Source organism: Rhinatrema bivittatum, chromosome 17 (genome assembly GCF_901001135.1).
Source record: "Rhinatrema bivittatum chromosome 17, aRhiBiv1.1, whole genome shotgun sequence".
Taxonomy (NCBI): domain Eukaryota; kingdom Metazoa; phylum Chordata; class Amphibia; order Gymnophiona; family Rhinatrematidae; genus Rhinatrema; species Rhinatrema bivittatum.
The window spans coordinates 50,733,078-50,756,356 of NC_042631.1; the positions used below are offsets into that span (position 1 = coordinate 50,733,078).

General features: G+C 46.9%; 1 protein-coding gene across 1 annotated transcript in view; it reads right to left on the reverse strand.

The window, feature by feature from the left end:
* LRRC56 (leucine rich repeat containing 56) overlaps positions 1-23,279 on the reverse strand; it is a 435,597-nt gene that overhangs the window by 13,532 nt on the left and 398,786 nt on the right. Inside the window, exon 14 of the mRNA XM_029582256.1 lies at positions 3,650-4,037. Within this exon, the coding sequence (XP_029438116.1) occupies positions 3,650-4,037 (388 nt within the window). The remainder of the gene's footprint in view (positions 1-3,649; positions 4,038-23,279) is intronic.

Here is a 23,279-nt window from a genome sequence, read left to right on the forward strand (position 1 = left end):
GGGGAATAATAAATACAAGTACTGCAACAGCCTTTAGAAAGGGAGACTATGATAATATGAGGAAATTAGTTAAACGTTAACCATAAGGAACAGATGCAAAGGTTAAAGTCTGTAGGAAGCATGAGATTATCAAAATATACTATCTTGGGGCTATTTCTAAGGATACCTGTCGGCTTCTGGTTCCGCCCTGTCGGTTGATGTATGCCACCGTGGTGGCATTATCTGACATCACTCTGACTGCCTTGTTTTGAAGTCTGTGCAAAACTCAGGCAGGCTAACCTGACTGCCCGTGCCTCTAGTCAGTTGATGTTCCACCCCGACTCTTCTCTGCTCCACCGCCCTTGGGCGGTTAGCTCTTCGCAGTGTGCTCCCCAGCCGCTCAGGCTGGCATCTGTAGTGAGCAGGGTCCAGGTTGGGGAGGACATTTTTGACCCCCGGCTCGTGTGGCCGGGCTGCAGCCACCACCGTAACTGATTCCGTACCCTGGCCGGTAGAGGTAGATGCACGGTGTAGTTCTGCAATTGTGGGCTCCACCGAGATAGGAGGGCGCGTTGTAACGGTCTCATATGAGCCCGTGCCCATGGTACTACTTCCAGAGTGGACGCCATTAGGCCAAGGACCTGTAGATAATCCCAAGCTGTGGGCCGGGTGGTGCTCAGCAGAGTCTGTAAATGATTCCGGAGTTTTGATCTCCTTTTGGAGGTCAGGCTGACTTTGTCTCCCTGGGTGTCGAATCGGACTCCTAGGTATTCCAGCGACTGCGAAGGCTGTAGGGAACTCTTGTTCATGTTGACTACCCATCCTAGGCTTTCCAGAAGAGATATGACTCTGTTGGTTGCCCGGTGGCTCTCCTCCGGTGACTTTGCCCTGATCAGCCAATCGTCTAGGTAGGGATGGACGAGAATTCCTTCCTTCCTGAGTGTCGCCGCCACCACAACTATTACCTTGGTAAAGGTCCGCGGCGCGGTGGCTAACCCGAAGTGGCTGCCACTGAGGATGACACTCCCTTTGCTGCTGTACGAACTAAGTCGGAGGCAGCGTCAGTGAGGAACGAGAGAGCTGATTCCATTTCTTCTCCCGGGGTGTTATTCCGGGCTTGTGATAAACAGGAATGCGTCACCATGGTGCAGGTCGCGATTCGTAGGGACATGGCTGCCACCTCGAAGGCTGTTTCAGGATGGCGTCCAGGCGCCGGTCAAGCACATCGAGGGCCGCCCCCCCTCCACTGGAATGGTGGTGCGCTTCACAATTGCGCAAACTATGGTGTCTACCTTGGGGCACGCCAGCAGCTCCTTCGTTGCCGGGTCCAGGGGGTACATGCTAGACAAGGCCTGACCCCCTTTGAATGAGGCCTCCAGCGCATTCTATTCCAGATCGATTAGCTGCTGTGCTACTTGAAGGAGGGGAAAATGGTGAGTCGTTTGACGAAAGCCCTCTAGCAGGGGGTTCATTCTAGGTTCCCCTGGGGTGCCTTGGCCCGGGATAGCCAGCTCCGACAGGCATTGAGAGACCAGGTCTGGGAGATCCTCCTTAAGAAAGAAGCGTCTCATGGTTCGATACGGCTCTATCCCCGAGGGAAGTTCTCCCTGCTCAGGAAGCTCGCCTTCTTCTTCAGAGCAATCTGAATCCCCATAAGTGGGGCTTCCGGGTGGCGAGTGGCCGTGCCTAGGCCTAGAGGGTCCAGGGGCAGGGTCATCTGGTACGTATGGGTCCGTTTGGGGATCAGACTGCATTTTGACAAAGGCGTGAATCCTCTTGAATAATTCCACCCAGGAGAGTGAAGCAGAGTCTAGCCTCAGGGGCACCAGGTCTCTAGGGTTCCCCGGCTGCTCACTTTGGCCTGCTAGGTCCAGGGTGTTCCCTGAGGAACTGGCAATTAATCTGGGCTGGGACCGGCCCTGGCCTGGAACTCCCAGGGCCTCCTCACATTGGGCACATAGGGAGTCTGCTTCCTCGCTCTGTGTGGCTCTGAGGTGGCATGCTGAGCAGAGGCCTAGAGCTCTTATGCCTGATTCTGGAGGTGCCGGCTCTGTGGACGCCTGGGCTCTCATACGCTCCATTGCGTCTGTTATCTCTATGCGCCGGTGCGCTCCCAGCCGAAAGTATGCGCCTTGTAATATGCACGAAAGCTGTGCGCCTATCAATGTGCGCCTATCAGCGTGCGCCTCTCTACGTGCGCCTCTCAATCAATGTGCGCCCAAGTATTTTCGGGCGCCTAACATACGCGCCAGTTGCCTGTTTGCTTAGTCGAGGCGGCGAACCAGGGCAGATGGCGACGGCGAGCCGGCAAGCAAAATGGCGGGCTTCCACGTAGGCAGACCCCGCTAATCCTCGCTCTTCGGAGACCAAAGTAAAGATGTACGCCTTACCTGATCTTCGGCGCTTCCTGGCTGCGACCCGGGCGGTCTCCGGCTGCGGGGGGAGAGGGTGATTACCGTCACCGCCGCACTCGAGGAAGTGCACCCGCTGCCTCTAAGCCGCGCCCGAACTCGTCTCGCTCGGGGGCCAAGTCCTCACCGCGAACGGATCGGGACCGAGGCTGCCTCTATGCCGCGCCCGAGCCCTTCTCACTCATGGGCTAGGTCCCTGCCGCGATTCGGCCACCGGACCGAGGCTCTTACCTCCGAGGGACCACGGAAATCACCTCGGGAAACTCAACTGGGGGAGGGACCCGAGGGTATCACCGCAGGAGTGCGGGGCTCATCTTCAGGTAGGATTCTTCTATGAATTTAATCATTAGAATTTTGGAAAAACCCTCAGCGAGCGTGAGGGAGCTCCAAACTGCTTTGGAGACGGAAATTACTGAGCGTCTGCACTTCCTGCAGGGGTATATGTACTACGTGCTGACGTCAGATCCGTCTCCAACTGCTAGCACGAGCACACTATACCCATTCGTTATGAGTCCATCTGCTACACGCTAGGAAATTATAATTATACATGTATTTGTTACATATATTTTGTACAGAAGAGTAGCAAAAGAGCACATGGAGATTCTACTGAACTAGTGAAATATGACACCATCACATATCTACCACTGTGCAAAATAGCTAAACTCCTCGAAAACAAGGAAAGTTTATCTTTATCTTATTCTTAATGGCTCCTTTAAAAGTAGCTGCTATATGTGATTTCTGCATCGCTGGTCCCAAAATATGTATTAACCCCATAAATGATGCAACCACTTGACCACAGGGGATGTGGCTCAACATAACTTGTTATGGTCCAGAGGTCAGACTTGGCCAATGATTTTTCAGGAAGATGCATTCCAGATCCTGTGTTGAACTTTAAATAGGAGCATATTAAGAAACCCTGACAGAGAAGTGCTTTGACAATATGTTATGAGACTAAAATATGGAGGGAATTATGTTGGACTTAAATCAAGAACAATGGAAAACAAGATATGCATAAAGTAAAATGCTTTTCTTATAATTTTATTTCACTGGTGTTTACATTTTAATCTCAGTGGTAGGTATATAATGATGTGATCATGTTTCACTGGTTAGTCAAGGCCAGTGTCAGTAAATTAAAATGTTGACTGTCTTCTGTGTGTAAACAGTATTTCACAATAAAATGGCATATCAATAAGCCATATTGATTACATTTTTAGAGTCTAATAAATTCCTTCTCTGAGATTCCTCAGTAATATACTCACCTGGTTTGTGTTGAGCTAGAAGAATCTGAGCCTGTAATCAGTCTCCTGGAGAGGTTACTCTGTGTAACATGGATCCTAGAGCCCACATCAGTTTCTGCTATAGTGGGGTCTGAGCCATTGTGCATGCTCTGAAGGTCTATTATAGCAAACTCTTCATCTGCTAGGTGGCGTCTGGCTTCCCTGCTTGCTAATACTTGACACTGTCTGTCTTGCACTACTGCTGCTGCAGGCCGGCCAAACACTTTCAGACGTCTCAATCGAATGTCTCTGGTTTTCCAGGATCTTGCAGGGGTGTCCTTGGCTGAGGGAGGGGATGGACTTGCAGGAGGCGTCGGTAATCGAGAGTTCAAGACTGAGGATGATGAACTTTCTTGCAGGAACAACAAACCTGAAACAACAACAAAGTAAATTTTTTTTTAGAAAAAAAATCAAATTGTTTACTGAACAAATCCAGAATACACCATGGATATGATTCACCTAAACTATGCTTGGCTCTGAAAGACTAAAAACATTAGTAGCAATAGTCATAAAAGCTGATACTTGGGCTGGCATGAAAAAAGCTATTTACAGTATATAGGAAGAACAGCCATTGTAGATACTCCATTAAGATACTCCACTGTGCCCACAGACCTGGCATCATCCAAATATGCCATGCTTCAAGTAGCAATCCAAAAACTCAAACAGTGGGTATCCTACTGGTACACATTTTTTTTTTGGATCATGAAAAATTATTCCCAAAGGGGTTTTTTTTTAATCAGTCTAATAAACTGAATGCTACATTTTTACTAAATGAGGCTTTCTGTAGCCAATACTGGACAGGGCTAAAGAATAAGATCTCTCAAATAAGGTGTTTTCTTAGGGGAGTGGATTTTTAAAGACTTATGCATGTGTTGTGTGTGTAAAATAGGGATATATGCCTCTAAGAGGTAAACACATTTTTAGAAGGGCATTTTTACCCAGATCAGTCCAGACAGTGGGATGTACCAAAGCTTCCCTAAGTAGGGTGGGATCGAGATAGTCCCGTTCGAAGCACGGTGCCTGTTCATCGAGGCGATAATGACAAACAAAGGTATGAAGAGATTTCCAAGTAGCTGCTCTGTATATTTCTTGCGGGGAGACCAACTGGCTCTCCGCCCAAGAGGTAGACTGTGAACGCAACGAATGGGCCTTTAAGCCCTCTGGAACCGGCCAGCCCCGACAGATATACGCAGACGCAATCGCCTCCTTTAGCCAGCGAGCGATGGTAGCCTTAGAAGCCTTGTTCCCCTTATTGGGTCCGCTCCATAAGACAAAGATGCTCAGAGACCCGAAACTCATTCATAACTGATAAGTAATGCAGTAGCACTCTTTTCACATCGAGGCGCTTTAGGTCTCTGCCAGGCGTGTTCGCAATGTCTTCGGGAGAAAAGGCAGGTAGCTCCACTGACTGATTTAAGTGAAAGGAGGACACGACCTTAGGTAAAAAGAATGGTATTGTCTTGTCTTGAAGGAAACACCTGAATCAGAAAAACGAAGACATGGTTCCCTACAAGACCAGGCTTGGAGCTCGGACACTCTCCTGGCCGAGCAGATAGAGACCAGAAAAACTGTCTTAAGAGTCAGGTCTTTGAGCTTGGCCCGTCTGAGGGGTTCGAAAGGCGCCCTGCAGAGAACTCGAAGTACCAGATTAAGGCTCCATGATGGACAAGTAGCCCGGACAGGTGGGTTCAAATGCTTAGCCCCCTTGAGGAACCGCATGACATCCGGGTGGGCCGCCACCGGGTAGCCATCGACCCGCCCCAAGAGGGAACAGAGAGCCGAAACCTGAACCCGCAGGAAATTGAAAAGCAAACCCTTGGAGAGGCCATTCTGTAGGAAAGATAGGACCAGATTCTATCAGAGGGGAGGCAGCAGCTGATCTCATCTTTCTCCATTTTTTTTTAAAGCTTTAATAAGCCAGAGTAAGAAGGTAGGGAGGAAGACAACTTCAAACAGAAAGCTTCTCCTAAGCCAAAAACAAGCTTCTACCCTCTAAGCTCTACCAAACTTCCTCTGGCACTGGGAGCACAGGGCTTGCTTTACTGGGAAGAACCAGAAGCCCGGACAGCAGTTCACTATCAATAAAGTAGAAAAGACTGACAAAAGCAAAAATTCTCCATCAGGCTGGGCAAAGGCTGAAGCCTGGAAGTCAGGACATGTATTTCCTACCATCTGCTAGGGAACGAGAATATTGTTTTTTTTGCTGGAGTAGCACCATGGTGACTACTAGTGATAAGGTGTGTCCTCTGTCTCCATCTGCCAGAAGGGGGAGAAAACCCATACATCTGGACTGGTGTAGTAGGTTAAGGAAAAGGGTGTTTCTAGACAGAGTTTTATAACTTCGCGCACATGTACATATTTTCTAAATAAAGTATGTGCATATATAAAGCAGAGTTTCTTACCTGTAACATGTTCTCAGAGGACAGCAGGATGTCAGTCCTCACACATGGGTGAGATCACTGGAGGGAGCCCAGCACAGAAAACTCATGTCAAAGTTTCTACCTTTAACTGAGCTTCTCTGAGCATGCTTGGCATGCATTATAAAATGCATCCACGCAGGGTCCCCTCAGTCTTGTAACGTAGAATTGAGGAATGAAAAATTAAAATAAGAACAAAATCATGAAGTGGAAACCCAACTCTGCGGGAAGGCGGGTGGGTTTTGTGAGGTCCAACATCCTGCTGTCCTCAAATACCTTTTTACAGGTAAGCAACTCTGCTTTCCCTGAGGGCAAGCAGGATGGCAGTCCTCACACAAAGGGGAATCCCTAGCTACATGTTTTCCCTCAAAATAAAAAGGGACCAACAAAACAACAAAATAAGTGTTAACCATCACAACAATAACTAGCTTTGTTGGTATGAGGGGGAGGCAACCTGAATAGAAAGAACGAGCCCTAGGTAGGAACAAAGTTGGGTTCTACATCTTAAACAAGTTCCGAAGGACAGACTAGCCAAACCTACTGTTGCATTGGTCATCCCTACCCAAACAGTAATGTGATGTGAATGAGTGGATGGAATTCCATGTCACAGGTCTGTAGATCTCCTCCATGGAGACTTCTCGCAAGTGGGCCACTGACGCTGCCATGGCTCTGATAGAGTGAGCCTTGGCATGGCCCCCAAGTTGCAATCTTGTATGGGCATAACAGAAGGAAATACAGTTGGCTAGCCAACTGGAAGGCGACTGCTTGGCCATGGCAATCCCCAATCTTTTCTGATCAAAAGAAACAAAAAGTTGGGTGGACATCTATGGGCTTCTGTCCACTCCAGATAGAAGGCTAAGGCTTATTTGCAGTCCAAATTATGCAGGGTTCTTTTGCTTTGGTGCAAAGGGGGCCTGTAAAAAAATGTTGGCAGGACAATGGACTGGTTAAGATGGAAATCTAATACCACCTTATGCAGGAACTTAGGGTGGTCTTGCACATGCACCCTATCATAGAAAAACCTAGTGTAAGGTGGATAAATCACTAAGGACTGGAGCTCACTGACCTTGCAAGCTGAAGTAACCGCCACCAAAAATATGACCTTCCAAGTCAGGTACTTCAAGTCACAGGAGCACACAGGCTTGAAGGGAGTTTTCATCAGTTGAGCTAAAACCACACTGAGGTCCAGAGGTTTCAGTTGAAGAAAACCTCACATGAACTGTATAACTATAGGCTGTATAAAGATGGGCTTTCCTACACTATGGTGATATGCACCAATCACACTGAGGTGAGCCCTAATGGATTTAGTGTAGGGGCCAGTCAAAGTTCTGGAAACTTTGACAGAAGTGTTCCGTGATTGGGCTCCATCCTGTGACGACTACCATCCTGCTTGTCCTGTGAGAAAAAAACTTTCTCAGATTAGTTTTAAATGTGCCACATGCTAACTTCAAGGAGTGCCCCTAGTCTTTCTATTATCCGAAAGAGTAAATAACTGATTCACATTAACTAGTTCTAGACCTCTCATGATTTTAAACACCTCTTTCATATCCCCCCTCAGCAGTCTCTTTGCCAAGCTGAAAAGTCCTAACTTCTTTAGTCTTTCCTCATAGGGGAGCTGTTCCATTCCCTTTATAATTCTGGTCGCCCTTCTCTGTACCTTCTCCATCGCAACTATATCTTTTTTGAGATGCGGCGACTCGAACTGTACACAGTATTCAAGGTGCAGTCTCACCATGGAGCGATACAGAGGCATTATGACAATTTCCATTTTATTCACCATTCCCTTTCTAATAATTCCCAACATTCTATTTGCTTTTTTGACTGCTGCAGCACACTGAACTGACGATTTCAATGTGTTATCTACTATGATGCCTAGATCTCTTTCTTGGGTTGTAGCTTCTAATATGAAACGTAACATTGTGTAACCATAGCATGGGTTATTTTTCCCTATATGCATCACCTTGTACTTATCCACATTGAATTTCATCTGCCATTTCGATGCCCAATTTTCCAGTCTCAGAAGGTCTTCCTGCAATTTATCACAATCTGCTTGTGATTTAATGACTCTGAACAATTTTGTATCATCTGCAAATTTGATTACCTCACTCGTCGTATTTCTTTCCACATCATTTATAAATATATTGAAAAGTACGGGTCCCAATACAGATCCCTGAGGCACTCCACTCCCCACTCCTTTCCACTGAGAAAATTGTCCATTTAATCCTACTCTTTGTTTCCTGTCTTTTAGCCAGTTTGTAATTCACGAAAGGACATCATCACCTATCCCATGACTTTTTACTTTTCCTAGAAGCCTCTCATGAGGAACTTTGTCAAACGCCTTCTGAAAATCCAAATATACTACATCTACCTGTTCATCTTTATCTACATGTTTATTAACTCCTTCAAAAAAGTGAAGCAGATTTGAAGGCAAGACTTTCTTTGGGTAAAGCCATGCTGATTTTGTTCCATTAAACCATGTCTTTCTATATGTTCTGTGATTTTGATATTTAGAACACTTTCCACTATTTGTCCTGGCACTGAAGTCAGGCTAACTGGTCTGTAGTTTCCTGGATCACCCCTGGAGCCCTTTTTAAATATTGGGATTACATTAGCCACCCTCCCGTTTTCAGGTACAATGGATGATTTTAATGATAGGTTACAAATTTTTACTAATAGGTCTGTATAGCTCACCCAAAGAAGGCTAACCACAAATTTAAATATCAGCAGCCAAGGGCAGGTCTGGGATTGACCTGCCTTTACTAGAGGAAAGAAAACTACCAGGTAAGTAGTAATTTCTCCTTCCTAAGAGTTCGGGCAGGCCAATCCCAACGATATATCAAAGTTAATCTCGAAAAAAGCAGGAGGCTGCCAGCAGTCCAACACCACCCGTGGAAATGTAGCATCTTCCCTACCCCTACCATCCAAGTTGGTAATACTTGGAGGAGGTGTGCAAACATGACCATGTTGCCAATAAGCAAATTTCAGCAGGCGACAACAAACGAAGTTCCGCCCACGACACTGCCTGAGCCCTCGTGGAGGAAAGTCTAATCTGTTTCGGCAAGGCAACCTCAGCAGCAAAACAGGCTATTATTGACCGCATCGTCGGTTCTCCTTTTTACCTCCACCATGGAGCACGAACAGGTGATCAGACATCTGAACAGCTTTAGTCATCTCTGGGTACACTTGATGTTCAAGGAACACAAAAAAAAGTATTCAGCTTCATCTCTGTCCCTGTCCAAGGTGGGCAGAGAAATGGATTGATTCAAATGAAACTCCAAAACTACTTTTGGCAGAAAAGAGGACTCAGTCCGAAGTTGAACAACACATTGAGTCATATGGAGAAAAAGGCTCATGACAGGAAAGAACCTGCACCTCAGAGACGCGATGTGCCAAACACATTGCTATCAGAAAAAACTGTCTTCAAGTTTAGCAGCCGCAAGGAAAGAGTACACTGTAGTTTGAAAAGACGAACCTGCTAAATCTCAAGGACCAAGTTAAGGTCCCACAGAGGCACTGGAAGCCGCAAGGGAGGTGAAGATGCTTAATTCCCTACAAGAATTTGACATGTCCAGATGGGAAGACAAGGCTCTCCATTGACTCTCCCCATATACGAGCCAGGGCTACAAATTATTGATTGTTTTTATATACCGGTGTTCGATTTGCATATCACATTGGCTTACATACAACTTAATGGTGCAGGAAGTCAAGCATTTCCTTTTGTTTGGTACAGGGAACGACTGGAAACAGTAACGTGAAATTATAAACAGTAACATGATTAAAAACAATAATAGTAATAGTAATAAACAAAAACTAGCATTTGGTATAGGGTGTATCTAGCAGTAACATGAGTAATATGTTGCATGGATCATGTAGCATATGGTGTATCTGCAACAATAACATGGGTGGTTTGTTACATGGGATGTGAAGTAGTGGGTATTATGTATTATATCGCAATGATAGGGAGGATCAACTTGGTGGGGGTGTGGCACTTTATGTCCGGGAGGGTATAGAGTCCAACAGGATAAAGATCATACAAGAGAGTAAATACTCAGTAGAATCTAAATGGGTAGAAATCCCATGTGTGTTGGGTAAGAGTATAGTGATAGGAGTATACTACCGTCCACCTGGACAAAATGGTCAAACAGATGATGAAATGCTAAGAGAAATCAGGGAAGCTAACCAATTTGGCAGTGCAAATATAATGGGAGATTTCAATTACCCCAATATTGACTGGGTAAATTTAACATCAGGATTTGCTAGAGACAAAGTTCCTGGATGTAATAAATGATTGCTTCCTGGAGCAATTGGTTCAGGAACCAACAAGAGAGGGAGCTATTTTAGATTTAATTCTTAGTGGAACGCAAGATTTGGTGAGAGAAGTAACGGTGGTGGGGCCACTTGGCAACAGTGATCATAACATGATCAAATTTAAACTAATAACTGGAAGGGGGACAATAAGTAAATTTGCAGCTCTAACACTAAATTTTAAAAAGGGAAACTTTGATAAAATGAGTAAAATAGTTAGAAATAAACTGAAAGGTGCAGCTGCAAAGGTTAAAAGTGTTCAAAAGGCTTGGACATTGTTTAAAAATACAATCCTAGAGGTGCAGTCCAAATGTATTCCGCGCATTAAGAAATGTGGAAGGAAGGCAAAACGATTACCGTCATGGTTAAAAGGTGAGGTGAAAGAGGATATTTTAGTAAAAAAAAAATCCTTCAAAAATTGGAAGAAGGATCCATCTGAAGAAAATAGGATAAAACATAAGCATTGTCAAGGTAAGTGTAAAACATTGATAAGACAAGCGAAGAGAGAATTTGAAATGATGTTGGCCATTGAGGTAAAAAAATCATAATAAAAACTTTTTAAAGCAAGAAACCTGTGAGGGAGTCTGTTGGACCATTAGATGACAGAGGGGTTAAAGGGGCTCTTAGGGAAGATAAGGCCATTGCAGAAAGACTAAATTAATTCTTTGCCTTCGTGTTTACTAATGAGGATGTTGGGGAGATACCAGTTCCGGAGATGGTTTTTAGGGGTGATGACTCAGACGAACTGAACGAAATCACTGTGAACCTGGACGATGTAGTAGGCCAGATTGACAAACTAAAGAGTAGCAAATCACCTGGACCGGATGGTATGCATCCTAGGGTTCTGAAGGAACTAAAAAATGAAATTTCTGATCTATTAGTTAAAATTTGTAACCTATCATTAAAATCATCCATTGTACCTGAAGACTGGAGGGTGACCAATGTAACCCCAATATTTAAAAAAGGCTCCAGGGGCAATCCAGGTAACTATAGACCAGTGAGCCTGACTTCAGTGCCGGGAAAAATAGTGGAAACTATTCTCAAGATCAAAATCGTAGAGCATATAGAAAGACATGATTTAATGGGACACAGTCAACATGGATTTACCCAAGGGAAGTCTTGCCTAACAAATCTGCTTCATTTTTTTGAAGGGGTTAATAAACATGTGGATAAAGTTGAACCGGTAGATGTAGTGTATTTGGATTTTCAGAAGGCGTTTGACAAAGTCCCTCATGAGAGGCTTCTAAGAAAACTAAAAAGTCATGGGATAGGAGGCGATGTCCTTTCGTGGATTACAAACTGGTTAAAAGACAGGAAACAGAGTAGGATTAAATAGTGGAAAAGGGTAAACAGTGGAGTGCCTCAGGGATCTGTAGTTGGAACGGTGCTTTTCAATATATATATATATAAACGATCTGGAAAGGAATACGACGTTATCAAATTTGCGGATGATACAAAATTATTCAGAGTAGTTAAATCACAAGCAGACTGTGGTACATTACAGGAGGACCTTGCAAGACTGGAAGATTGGGCATCCAAATGGCAGATGAAATTTAATGTGGACAAGTACAAGGTGTTGCATATAGGGAAAAATAACCATTGCTGTAGTTACACGATGTTAGGTTCCATATTAGGAGCTACCATCCAGGAAAAAGATCTAGGCATCATAGTGGATAATACTTTAAAATAGTCAGCTCAGTGTGCTGCAGCAGTCAAAAAAGCAAATAGAATGCTAGGAATTAATAGGAAGAGAATGGTTAATAGAACGGAAAATGTCATAATGCCTTTGTATCGCTCCATGGTGAGACCGCACCTTGAATACTGTGTACAATTCTGATTGCCACATCTCAAAAAAGATATAATTGCGATGGAGAAGGTGCAGAGAAGGGCTACCAAAATGATAAAGGAAATGGAACAGCTCCCCTATGAGGAAAGACTAAAGAGGTTAGGACTTTTCAGCTTGGAGAAGAGACGGCTGAAGGGGGATATGATAGAGGTCTTGAACGAGTAGATGTGACTCGGTTATTTACACTTTCGAATAATAGAAGGACTAGGGGGCATTCCATGAAGTTAGCAAGTAGAACATTTAAGACTAATTGGAGAAAATTCTTTTTCACTCAATGCACAATAAAGCTCTGGAATTTTTTGCAGAGGATGCAGTTAGTGCAGTTAGTGTAGCTGGGTTCAAAAAAGGTTTGGAGGGTTCTTGGAGGAGGAGTCCATTAACGGCTATTAATCAAGTTTACTTAGGGAATAGCTACTGCTATTAATTGCATCAGTAGCATGGGTTCTTCTTAGTGTTTGGGTAATTGCCAGGTTCTTGTGGTCTGGTTTTGGCCTCTGTTGGAATCAGGATGCTGGGCTTGATGGACCCTTGGTCTGACCCAGCATGCAATTTCTTATGTTCTTATGTTCCTAAGGAGAGCATCATGGATATTGAATGGATAGATAGTTATTTACAGATGTGGTAGTTGAAGGTGGTGTTTTCCCTGACTGCAGGGGTTAGGGCCTGGCTTGGGGTTCATTCGTGTTTGTTGTTGGGAAGGCTTTGAGAACAGTCATGTTTTTAGATTTTTCTTGAACAATTGGTTGGATGGATCGGTTCTTAGATCTGTGGGGAGTTTGTTCCATAGGGTGGGACTGGCAATTAATAGTGTTCATTCCCTTGTTGATATCCATTGAGTAGCTTTCGGGAACGGTGTTTGTAGCAGGCCAGAGTTTGAGGAGTGCAGAGACCGTGTGGAAGTGTGGAGGTGAAGGGGGGTAGTCAGCCAGTTGGTTTTGTCATTGTAGAGAATTTTGTGGATGATGGTTAAATTCTTGTACTGTATTCTCTGAGGGATGGGTAACCAGTGTAGGTCTGAGGTTGGGTGTGATGTGGTCTGATCTTTTTGTGAGAGCTCTGGCCACGACATTTTGGAGTAGTTGGATAGGTTTAAGGGTGGAGGCTGGGAGATCTAGTAGTAGGGCATTGCAGTAGTCAAGTTTGGAAAAGAGAAGAGCCTGTAGAACTGTTCAAAAGTCTTGTGGATATAGAAGTGGCCTGAGTTTTCTTAGGATTTGTAGTTTGTGGAATCCGTCTTTCAGCAAGTTGTTGATGTGTTTATTGAAGTTTAGTTGGTTGTTTAGCACAACGCCAAGGTTCTTTACTGTGGAGAGTGTTTGGTTTGTAAGTAGGTGTGAGGAGGGGGTCGGTGAAGGGGGGTAGGGAGGGTTTGTTGGATATGTATAGGATTTCTGTTCTGGTGTGATTGAGAGTGAGGGATAGTTGTGAGGGTAGGTGTTTTATTGAAGTTAGATGATCGCCCCATAGGTTTAGTGTGTGTTTAATGGAGTCTTTGATTGGGAGTAAGATTTGCATATCATCGACATATACGTAGTGCATCAGTCCTGTTTCGTTTAGGAGCTTGCACAATGGGGTCATATAAATGCTGAACAATGTGGAGGATAGGGATGAACCTTGTGATACTCCGTGGGGGAGGGGGATTTGTTTGGTTTCAGTGTTGTTGAATTTGACCTTGTATGACTTGTTGGATAGGTAAGATTTAAACCAGCTGAGCATTGTGCCTTGAAGTCAGTTTTCTTTTAGTTTGTGTATTAACGTTTTGTGATTGATGGTATCAAATGCCGCCGATATGTCAAGTAGGATGAGTAAATAGGAGGCGTCACAGTCCAGTCCTCTGAGAATTGTGTCAGAGAGGGAGAGTAATAGTGTTTCTGTGCTGAGAGAGATTCTGAAGCTGTGTTGGACGGGGGAGAGTATATTGTGGGTGTCCAGGTGTTCGGAGAGTTGACTATTTACAATTTTTTCGAGGATCTTGGCTATGAAGAGTAGGTTCGAGATTGGTCTGAAGTTTGCTAGATTAGTTTCATCAAGATGAGGGTTTTTTTGAGTATTGGTTTGATGCTGGTTCATTTTAGATTATCGGGAAAAATGCCTTGGTCAAGCGAAATGTTGATTATGGTTGCTGTTGGTTTGGCTATGTGATTTGGTATTTGTTTAAGGAATTTTATGGGAATTGGGTCAATGGGATGAGTTGCAGGATTGATGTTTTGTATGATGGTTTCAATTTCAGTTGAAACAACGTAATCGGAATGTGTCCATATGTCGTTTGTGTGTGGTTCTGTGGTAACCTCGATGTTTGCGTGGGGGGTTTTGTGTTTAGATTTAGTATTTTATTGTTGAAGAATTGGGCCAGCTCATCACTGGAGTTTGTCTGATTGGCTGTTGTGAGTGAGTTTTGGATTGGTTGGGTGAGGTTGACGACATATGCGAAGAGGGTTCTTGGGTTGAATTGGTGGTTATGTATTTTCACAGCGATGTAATCAAAGTGTTGAGGGCCAAACCCTTAAAGCAAGCCACCCTGCAAAAATTCCAAAATCAAAGGAATATCCACCTTGAGTGGTTGAGCACCTCGCTCAGAACACCAGGCCTCAAAGACCCTCCAAACTCTAACATAAGCTAGAGAAGAAGAAAATTTTGGGCTCAAAGAAGAGTGGAAATTACAGCAGGCAAAAAACTCCACTTCAACAACCGAGCCCTTTTAATGGCCAAACCTTAAGACAGAATCGACCCAGATCCTCATGCAGAATGAACTCCTGATGTAACAGATCCGTCAGACAGTAGCCTGAGGGGACTCCCCATCAGAAGTCTCTGGAGATCAGCATACCACAACCTTCAAGCCCAATCTGGAGCCACTAAAAGGAAGGCATTGGTTTGACTCGCAATCTTCCAGACCAGCCTGCCTACCAGAGACCAGAGCGGAAACGCATTCAGAGGGACGCTGCATGGCCACTCCTGAACAAAAGTGTCGATGCCCATATCTTTTGGGTCCTGCCTGCAACTGAAGAAGCGTAGAACTTCTGCGTTATTGAAGGTCGCCAACATGTCCAGATCCAGTAGTTCCCAGCTGTTCACCAAGAGCTGAAGGCCTCATTTGCCAGCTCCCATTCTCCTGGGTTCAAGTTTTTCCTGCTGAGGAAATCAGCTCTGATATTGTCCTTTCTGGCAATATGAAAGGTGGATATGCTTAAGAGATGCTGCTTTAGCCAATTAGCGAACTGCAGGCATGCCAACCGAACTGCTCGTGCTGCCAGTTTGTTGATGTACCACTGCTGCTCTCAATAGTGAGCCCCCCAGTCCCAAAGGCTCGCATCTGTCATGAGTTCCAATCAATCTGGCATCATCAGGGAAATTCCCTTCCTGAGATGATCCACCTGTAATCACCAGTCCAACTGGGATCTCAACTCTAATAGGAGGAACAGCTTCTCTACATTGTTCTGCAACTACAAACTCTAGCAGGAGAGCAACGTATGCTGAAGAAGACACATATGTGCCCTTGCCCAGGGAACCACTTTTAATGCGGCAGCCATCAGCCCCAGAACCTTACAGGTATGACCACATGGTCCACAGGGATCAAACTCGCAGCATCAATGTGCGGATCTGAGACTTTGCAGAAATATTCTGCCCTGCCTTGTATCATAAGAACATAAGAAAATGCCATACTGGGTCATACCAAGGGTCCATCAAGCCCAGCATCCTGCTTCCAACATTGGCCAATCCAGGCCACAAGAACCTGGCAAGTACCCAAAAACTAAGTCTATTCTATGTTACCATTGCTAATGGCAGTGACTATTCTCTAGGTGAACTTAATAGCAGGTAATGGACTTTTCCTCCAAGAACTTATCCAATCCTTTTTTAAACACAGCTATACTAACTGCACTAACCACATCCTCTGGCAACAAATTCCAGAGTTTAATTGTGCGTTGAGTAAAAAAGAACTTTCTCCGATTAGTTTTAAATGTGCCCCATGCTAACTTCATGGAGTGCCCCCTAGTCTTTCTACTATCCGAAAGAGTAAATAACCGATTCACATCTACCTGTTCTAGACCTCTCATGATTTTAAACACCTCTATCATATCCCCCCTCAGTCGTCTCTTCTCCAAGCTGAAAAGTCCTAACCTCTTTAGTCTTTCCTCATAGGGGAGTTGTTCCATTCCCCTTATTTTGGTAGCCCTTCTCTGTACCTTCTCCATCGCAATTATATCTTTTCTGAGATGCGGCGATGTGACGGGGTCTATGTCCCAAACCAGAACCGTCAGGTAAAGACCCAGGAACCAAAGATTCAGGAGAAGGGGGGAAGGAAAATACGGCAACACCAGGCTAGAGACGTCCCTTGGTTCCTTCCCCCAGAGGTTATAAGACCAGAGGAGCCACCGGTGTGGGAAATGGAGGGTAGAGTTCTGGGAACCAATCCTTGGCCTCAAGGGGAGGGCCAAATTGAGGAGGAGCCTTTCCAAAGCCAATCGCCTATGATTGGAGGAGGAGTCTCCATGAGAAGGAGCCTTTCCAAAGCCAATCGCCTACGATTGGAGGAGGAGTCTCCACAGGATAAAAAGGACTCCCTAATAGAGCAGTCTCAGTCTCCTAACGGGGACTGAGGAGGAAGGATCGGACTATCTGGCTGCTCTGGGAGACTTTGACACTGGATATTCCCCGACCGTGTGAAGGACTGCAACCACTATCACAAAGAAGGTGAGCGTGGGGACTTCTGTTTGTTTGGACGTACGACAAGGATATTTTGCCTGGAGAACTGCCAGCGAGTGGTTGTATCTTAGGGAAGAGGAAAACATCCCGAAAGATACGGTGGGTGGTGGCAGTTAGGCCCAGTGGGGCCAGACTTTGGAACAGTGGATTTAAGTTGGTTGGAGAGGAACTTTTGAAGCCAGCCTTCAGGAACTGAGTTGCTGGCTCAGTGGGGAAGGCATCCGCCTTCTATCCAGGTGGAGGGGGTTCAAACCCCATCTGAGGACTTTGTTAAGAAAAATAACTTTAACCTACTATTTGAGTTCCTGAATGACCAGGGCAGCTCCTTCAGGGATTGGACCCTGGAATGGACACAATTAACGAGGTGCGGACCGGCGAAAGCTTCACAGGCGACCAGAATTGTACACAGTATTCAAGGTGCGACAATATCGACAATAGAGATACTCCAGTGTCTGCGACGGCTGCAAATTGCTCTTGGCCAGAATCATCACCCAGCCTAGTTCCTGTAGCAAGGAAACCACCCTGCAGGAAGAATGACTCTCTTCCAAGTTCTTGGCTTGAATCAACCAGTCATTCAGATAGGAGTGAACTACAATGCCCTCTTTGCAGAGAGCTGCTGCTACCACCACCACCATGATCTTGGAAAATGTCCTGGATGCCATGGCTAGTTTGAAAGGCAAGGACTGAAACTGGTAACGATGATCCAGGATAGCAAATCGGAGGAAAAGCTGATGTTCCTAACGGATGGGAATATGCAGATACGCCTCCATCAGATCCAGAGATATGAGGTACTCCCCCTGCTTGAACTGCCATGACAACGCACCATTTTCACCTTGGAAAGTGTGACTCAAATGTCAGTTGATGCCTTTGAGATCCAGTATGGGCCGAAATGAACCTTTCTTCTTGGGCATGACAAAATAACTGCAATAACTACCCATTTATTTAAAGGCTTTTATATACCGATGTTCATGTACTGGTAAACGTCGGTTTACATAGAACCAAAGTTGGAAATTACATCGAACAAGAGGTTACAAATAACAGGACAAATAACAGGGCTAACTTGTAAAAGATTATAGAAAAGGTGAGTGATTTAAAATTATTATTACAAAAAACACATAATAAATAACAGTCAAGCTCGGATTAACGAAAGCCTTCTTAAGCCAGGGTGCATATTTTAGTCCCATTAACTGGCGAAATTATGGTTACGGCATCATATATCTGGCGTGGAGTAAGAAAAGCGTGAATTGGAGACCTTTAAGTGAATGCCTTTGTGAAAAGCCAAGTTTTGAGCTTCTTTTTGAACGTTCGACAACAAGTTTCTAGACGAAGGTCCTTGGGGAGAGTATTCCAGTGAGAGGGGCTGGCAGTCGAGAATGCTAGTTTCTTGAGCAGTGACTTGGCTGGAGGTGCATATAAGGTGCCTAAGTAGCTGGTTCTGATAGGTCTCAGTGAAGCGTGAGGACGAAATGGGTCGCTTAGATCTAGTGAAATTTGGGAATAAATTGCATTGCAATTCAGGATCTGGAATCACCACTTTCAGATTCAAAGCCATTGTAATGACACTTCTACTTCTACCCTTTCCCGGGGGATGTTGCATGGAGAGACCTTGAAGGCATCCAGAGGAATGTGAAGAAATTCTAAAGTATACTCGTCCTGAATCACTTTGAGAATCCATTGATTCGAAGTAATCTGGACCCACCTGTGATAAAAACGGGATAGACGACCACCTATCACCTGCACCAGGCGAGTCCGCAAACCTTCATTGGGAAGACACAGGGGCTCCAGCTCTGAAGCCAGCATCCTTTCAGCGTCCTTGGGAACAAAAGGACTGAGACCTGTGGAAGGGTGGGACTCCTGAGAAGAACCTCCCCTTAAAAAGCCAAAAGCGCCAGTAGTCTTGGGCGCGGCTAATCACCCGAAAAGAATGGGCAACAAGTTTCTTTCCTCTGGCAATTGAGGGATCTGGGTCTCTCCCCATTTACTTGCCATTTTTTCCCAACTCACTGTCAAAGGCAAGCCTCTGAAGGGCAGCTTGGTGAGTCTGGACTTTGAAATAGTATCTGCCGACCAGTTGTGCAGTCACAGCTGCTGCCTGGCTGCAATAACCAAAGCTGCTCCTCTAGCAGCTATGCGAACCAAGTCACGGCATGCATTAGCTAAGAAGCTGACCCCCGGTTCCACCATAGGTCCAAGATTGGACCTGGCACCACCAGATTCTTGACAAGAAGCAAGGTAGCCTAAGCTACCAAGGCGCAACAAGAAGCAATGTAGAGATTACTTACCTGATAATCTCGTTTTCCTTAGTGTATGCAGATGGACTCAAAACAAGTGGATATAGCGTGCTCGTGCTAGCAGTTGGAGACGGATCTGACGTCAGCATGGGTACATATACCCCCACAGGAAGTGAAGCAATTCAGTAATCTTCCTTGCAAAGCTGTCATAGCTCTATGAGTACTGACCGATCGATTAATTAAAACAGGATTACCCTGCCCGGTTGATAGTAGCTGGAGACCACCAGGATTTTCAACCGTAAGGCGTCGACACCCGGCAGGGTGGATGCCCTATGTAGTAAAACATGGCTTACCTTGAGCCTGTGAAATCCCATGAGTATTGGCAGCCGGGCAGGATGCTGAGTCCATCTGCATACACCAAGGAAAACGAGATTATCAGGTAAGTAATCTCTACATTTCCTAGCGTGTAGCAGATGGACTCAAAACAAGTGGGATGTACAAAAGCTACTCCTGGACTGGGCGGGAGGCTGCCCGCGGTCCGTGCAGGATTGCCCTCGCAAATGCTGTGTCCTCCCTGGCCTGGACATCCAGATGGTAGAATCTGGAGAAGGTATGGAGGGAGGACCACGTCGCCGCCTTACAGATCTCAGCAGGCGACAGCATCCGAGATTCTGCCCAAGAGGCCGCTTGCGCTCTGGTAGAGTGAGCCTTGACCCGTAGAGGTGGTGGTTTTCCCGCTTCTACGTAGGCTGCCTTGATAACTTCTTTGACCCAGCGGGCGATAGTTGCCCGTGAGGCCGCTTCCCCTTGCTTCTTCCCGCTATGTAGAACGAACAGATGTCCGTCTTTCGTATTGCTTCGGACACTTCCAGGTATCTGGACAGTAGCCTGCCGATGTCGAGATGGCGAAGAATTCGACCTTCTGACTTCTTCAAACCTTCTGTGGTAGGTAAAGAGATGGTTTGGTTGAGGTGAAAGTGCGAGACTACTTTGGGTAAGAAGGAAGGGACCGTGCGAAGATGGATGGCTTCTGGCGTGATTCGGAGAAACAGATCACAGCAAGACAGTGCTTGTAGCTCTGAGACGTGTCGTGCGGAGCAAACAGCCAGCAGGAACACCATCTTCAAGGTTAACAAACGGATGGAAGGCGTGTCCCGCTAGAAAGTCCAAAACTAGGTTGAGGTTCCACAGAGGTATGGGCCACTTCAGTGGCAGACGAATGTGTTTGACTCCTTTCAGGAAGCATGAAACGTCTGGGTGTGTGGCGATGCTATCGCCGTCACTCCGGGGACCGTAGCAGGAAAGTGCTGCCACTTGGACCTTGATGGAATTGAGGGACAGACCCTTCTGAAGACCATTTTGTAGGAAGTCCAAAATGATAGGAATCTTAGCGGCATGTGGATTGCTGCTATTAGCTTCGCACCAAGCTTCAAATACTCTCCAGATCCTTATATAAGTTAGTGATGTGGAGAACTTGCGTGCTCTGAGGAGTGTATCTATTACTGGTCCTGAATATCCTCGTGTCTTCAGTCTAGCCCTCTCAATGGCCAAACCGTAAGAGAGAATTGAGCCGGATCCTCGTGGAGTATGGGACCTTGTCGCAGCAGGTCCCTGTGTGGCGGCAGGGGTAGTGGATTCCCTGCCAGTAGTCTTCTCATGTCTGCGTACAAGGGTCTTCTTGGCCAGCCCGGGGCCACTAGAAGAACTAGGCTGCTGTGCCGCTGAATCCTGTGTATAATGGCGCCCAGCAGGGGCCATGGCGGAAAAGCGTACAGCAGGATCTCCTGGGGCCATGGTTGTACCAGTGCGTCGATTCCCTGAGACAGAGGATCCTGCCTGCAGCTGAAATATCTGGGTACTTGAGCGTTGGACCTGTCCGCTAGTAGGTCCATGCCCGGGGTCCCCCACCGATTCACAATCATCTGGAACGCTGTGGGTGACAGTTGCCAATCCCCGGGATGTAGACTTTCTCTGCTGAGGAAGTCTGCCGCGGTGTTGTCCTTCCCGGCGATGTAGACGGTGGAGATGTCCTGGAGATTTGCTTCCGCCCAAGTCATCAAGGGGGCTATTTCAAGGGATACCTGTTGGCTTCTGGTTCCGCCCTGTCGGTTGATGTATGCCACCGTGGTGGCGTTGTCTGACATCACTCTGACTGCTCTGTGTCGCAGTCTGTGGGCAAATCGCAGGCACGCTAGCCTGACTGCCCGTGCCTCTAGTCGGTTGTTGTTCCATCCCGACTCTTCTCTGCTCCACCGCCCTTGGGCGGTGAGTCCTTCGCAATGTGCGCCCCAGACGCTCAGGCTGGCGTCTGTTGTGAGCAGGGTCCAGGTCGGAGAGGACATCCTGGACCCCCGGCTCCTGTGGCTTTGCTGCAGCCACCATCGCAGCTGATTCCGTACCCTGGCTGGGAGAGGTAGGTGTACGGTGTAAGTTTGTGATCGTGGGCTCCACCGGGATAGGAGGGCGCGTTGTAATGGCCTCATATGCGCCAGTGCCCATGGTATCACCTCCAGAGTGGATGCCCTGATCAACCAATCGTCCAGGTAGGGATGGACGAGAATTCCCTCCTTCCTGAGGGCCGCCACCACTACTACTATGACCTTGGTAAAGATCCGCGGCGCTGTGGCTAACCCAAAGGGTAACGCCTGAAACTGAAAGTGTTGGTCCAAGACTTTGAAACGTAGGTAGCGCTGATGATCCCGATGGATTGGGATATGCAGGTAGGCTTCTGACAGATCTAGGGATGTGAGAAACTCCCCTGGCTGTACTGAATTTTTGACAGATCGCAGGGTTTCCATGCGAAAGCTGGGTACCCGTAGGTAGCGGTTGACTGACTTGAGGTCCAGGACGGGCTGGAAAGTGCCCTCCTTCTTGGGCACTATGAAATAAATGGAATAATGCCCAGAATGTATCTCCCCTGCAGGCACTGGAATTATGGCCTTGAGGGAGAGAAGCCTCTGTAAGGTAACATCTAGCGCCGCCCTCTTGAGGGGTGAACAAGGAGATTCCACAAACTTGTCTGGGGGGAGCCGAAGAAAGTCCAGGTAGTACCCCTCTCGGATGATGGTGAGGACCCACTGGTCCGAGGTAATCTCGGCCCACCTGCGGTAAAAGAGGGTCAACCTGCCCCCTATGGCTGCTACCCCCGGATGGGCCAGCTGATTGTCATTGTGGGGTACGGCCGGGGCCGGAACCCGAGCCGGCTCCCCTCTTACTGTGCTTAGGCCGAAAGGACTGGTTCCTGGCCTGCGACCGAGGTGCCTGGTAGCGAGTCCTGTAAGGGTTGAAGCGCTGAGAGGTTCTACCTCTGGGTGGTCTAGAAGACGGGCGCTGCCTCCTGCGTGGTCTGTCTTCTGGTAGACGAGGCAAAGGAGAGGCGCACCATTTATTGGCCAGCTTCTCCAGGTCGCTGCCAAACAGGAGAGATCCCTTAAAGGGCATTCTCGTGAGATGTGTCTTGGAAGAGGAGTCGGCCGACCAGTTACGTAGCCAGAGCTGCCTCCTGGCTGCCACTGAGGATGACACTCCCTTGGCTGCCGTACGGACGAGGTCGGCGGCTGCGTCAGTAAGGAATGAGAGAGCTGATTCCATCCCTTCTCCCGGGGCGTTGTTCCAAGCCTGAGATAAGCAGGAACGTGTCACCACCGTGCAGCAAGTCGCAATTCGTAGGGACATGGCTGCCACCTCAAAGGCCTGCTTCAGGATGGCGTCCATACGCCGGTCATGTGTATCCTTGAGAGCCGTCCTACCTTCCACCGGGATGGTGGTGCGCTTCACAATTGCGCTGACTATGGCGTCTACCTGAGGGCACGCCAACATGTCCTTAGTTGCCGGGGCTAAGGGGTACATGCCAGCCAAGGCCCGACCCCCCTTGAATGGAGCCTCCGGTGCAGCCCATTCCAGATCGATTAGCTGCTGTGCCACTTGTAGGAGGGGAAAGTGGTGAGAAGTTTGGCGCAGGCCCTCTAACAGGGGGTTCACTCTAGGTTCCCCTGGGGTGTCATGGCCCGGAAGGGCCAGATCCGACAGGCATTGCGAGATCAAGTATGGAAGATCCGCTCTGGTAAAGAAGCGCCGCATGGTCCGATAAGGTTCTACCCCCGAGGGAAGCT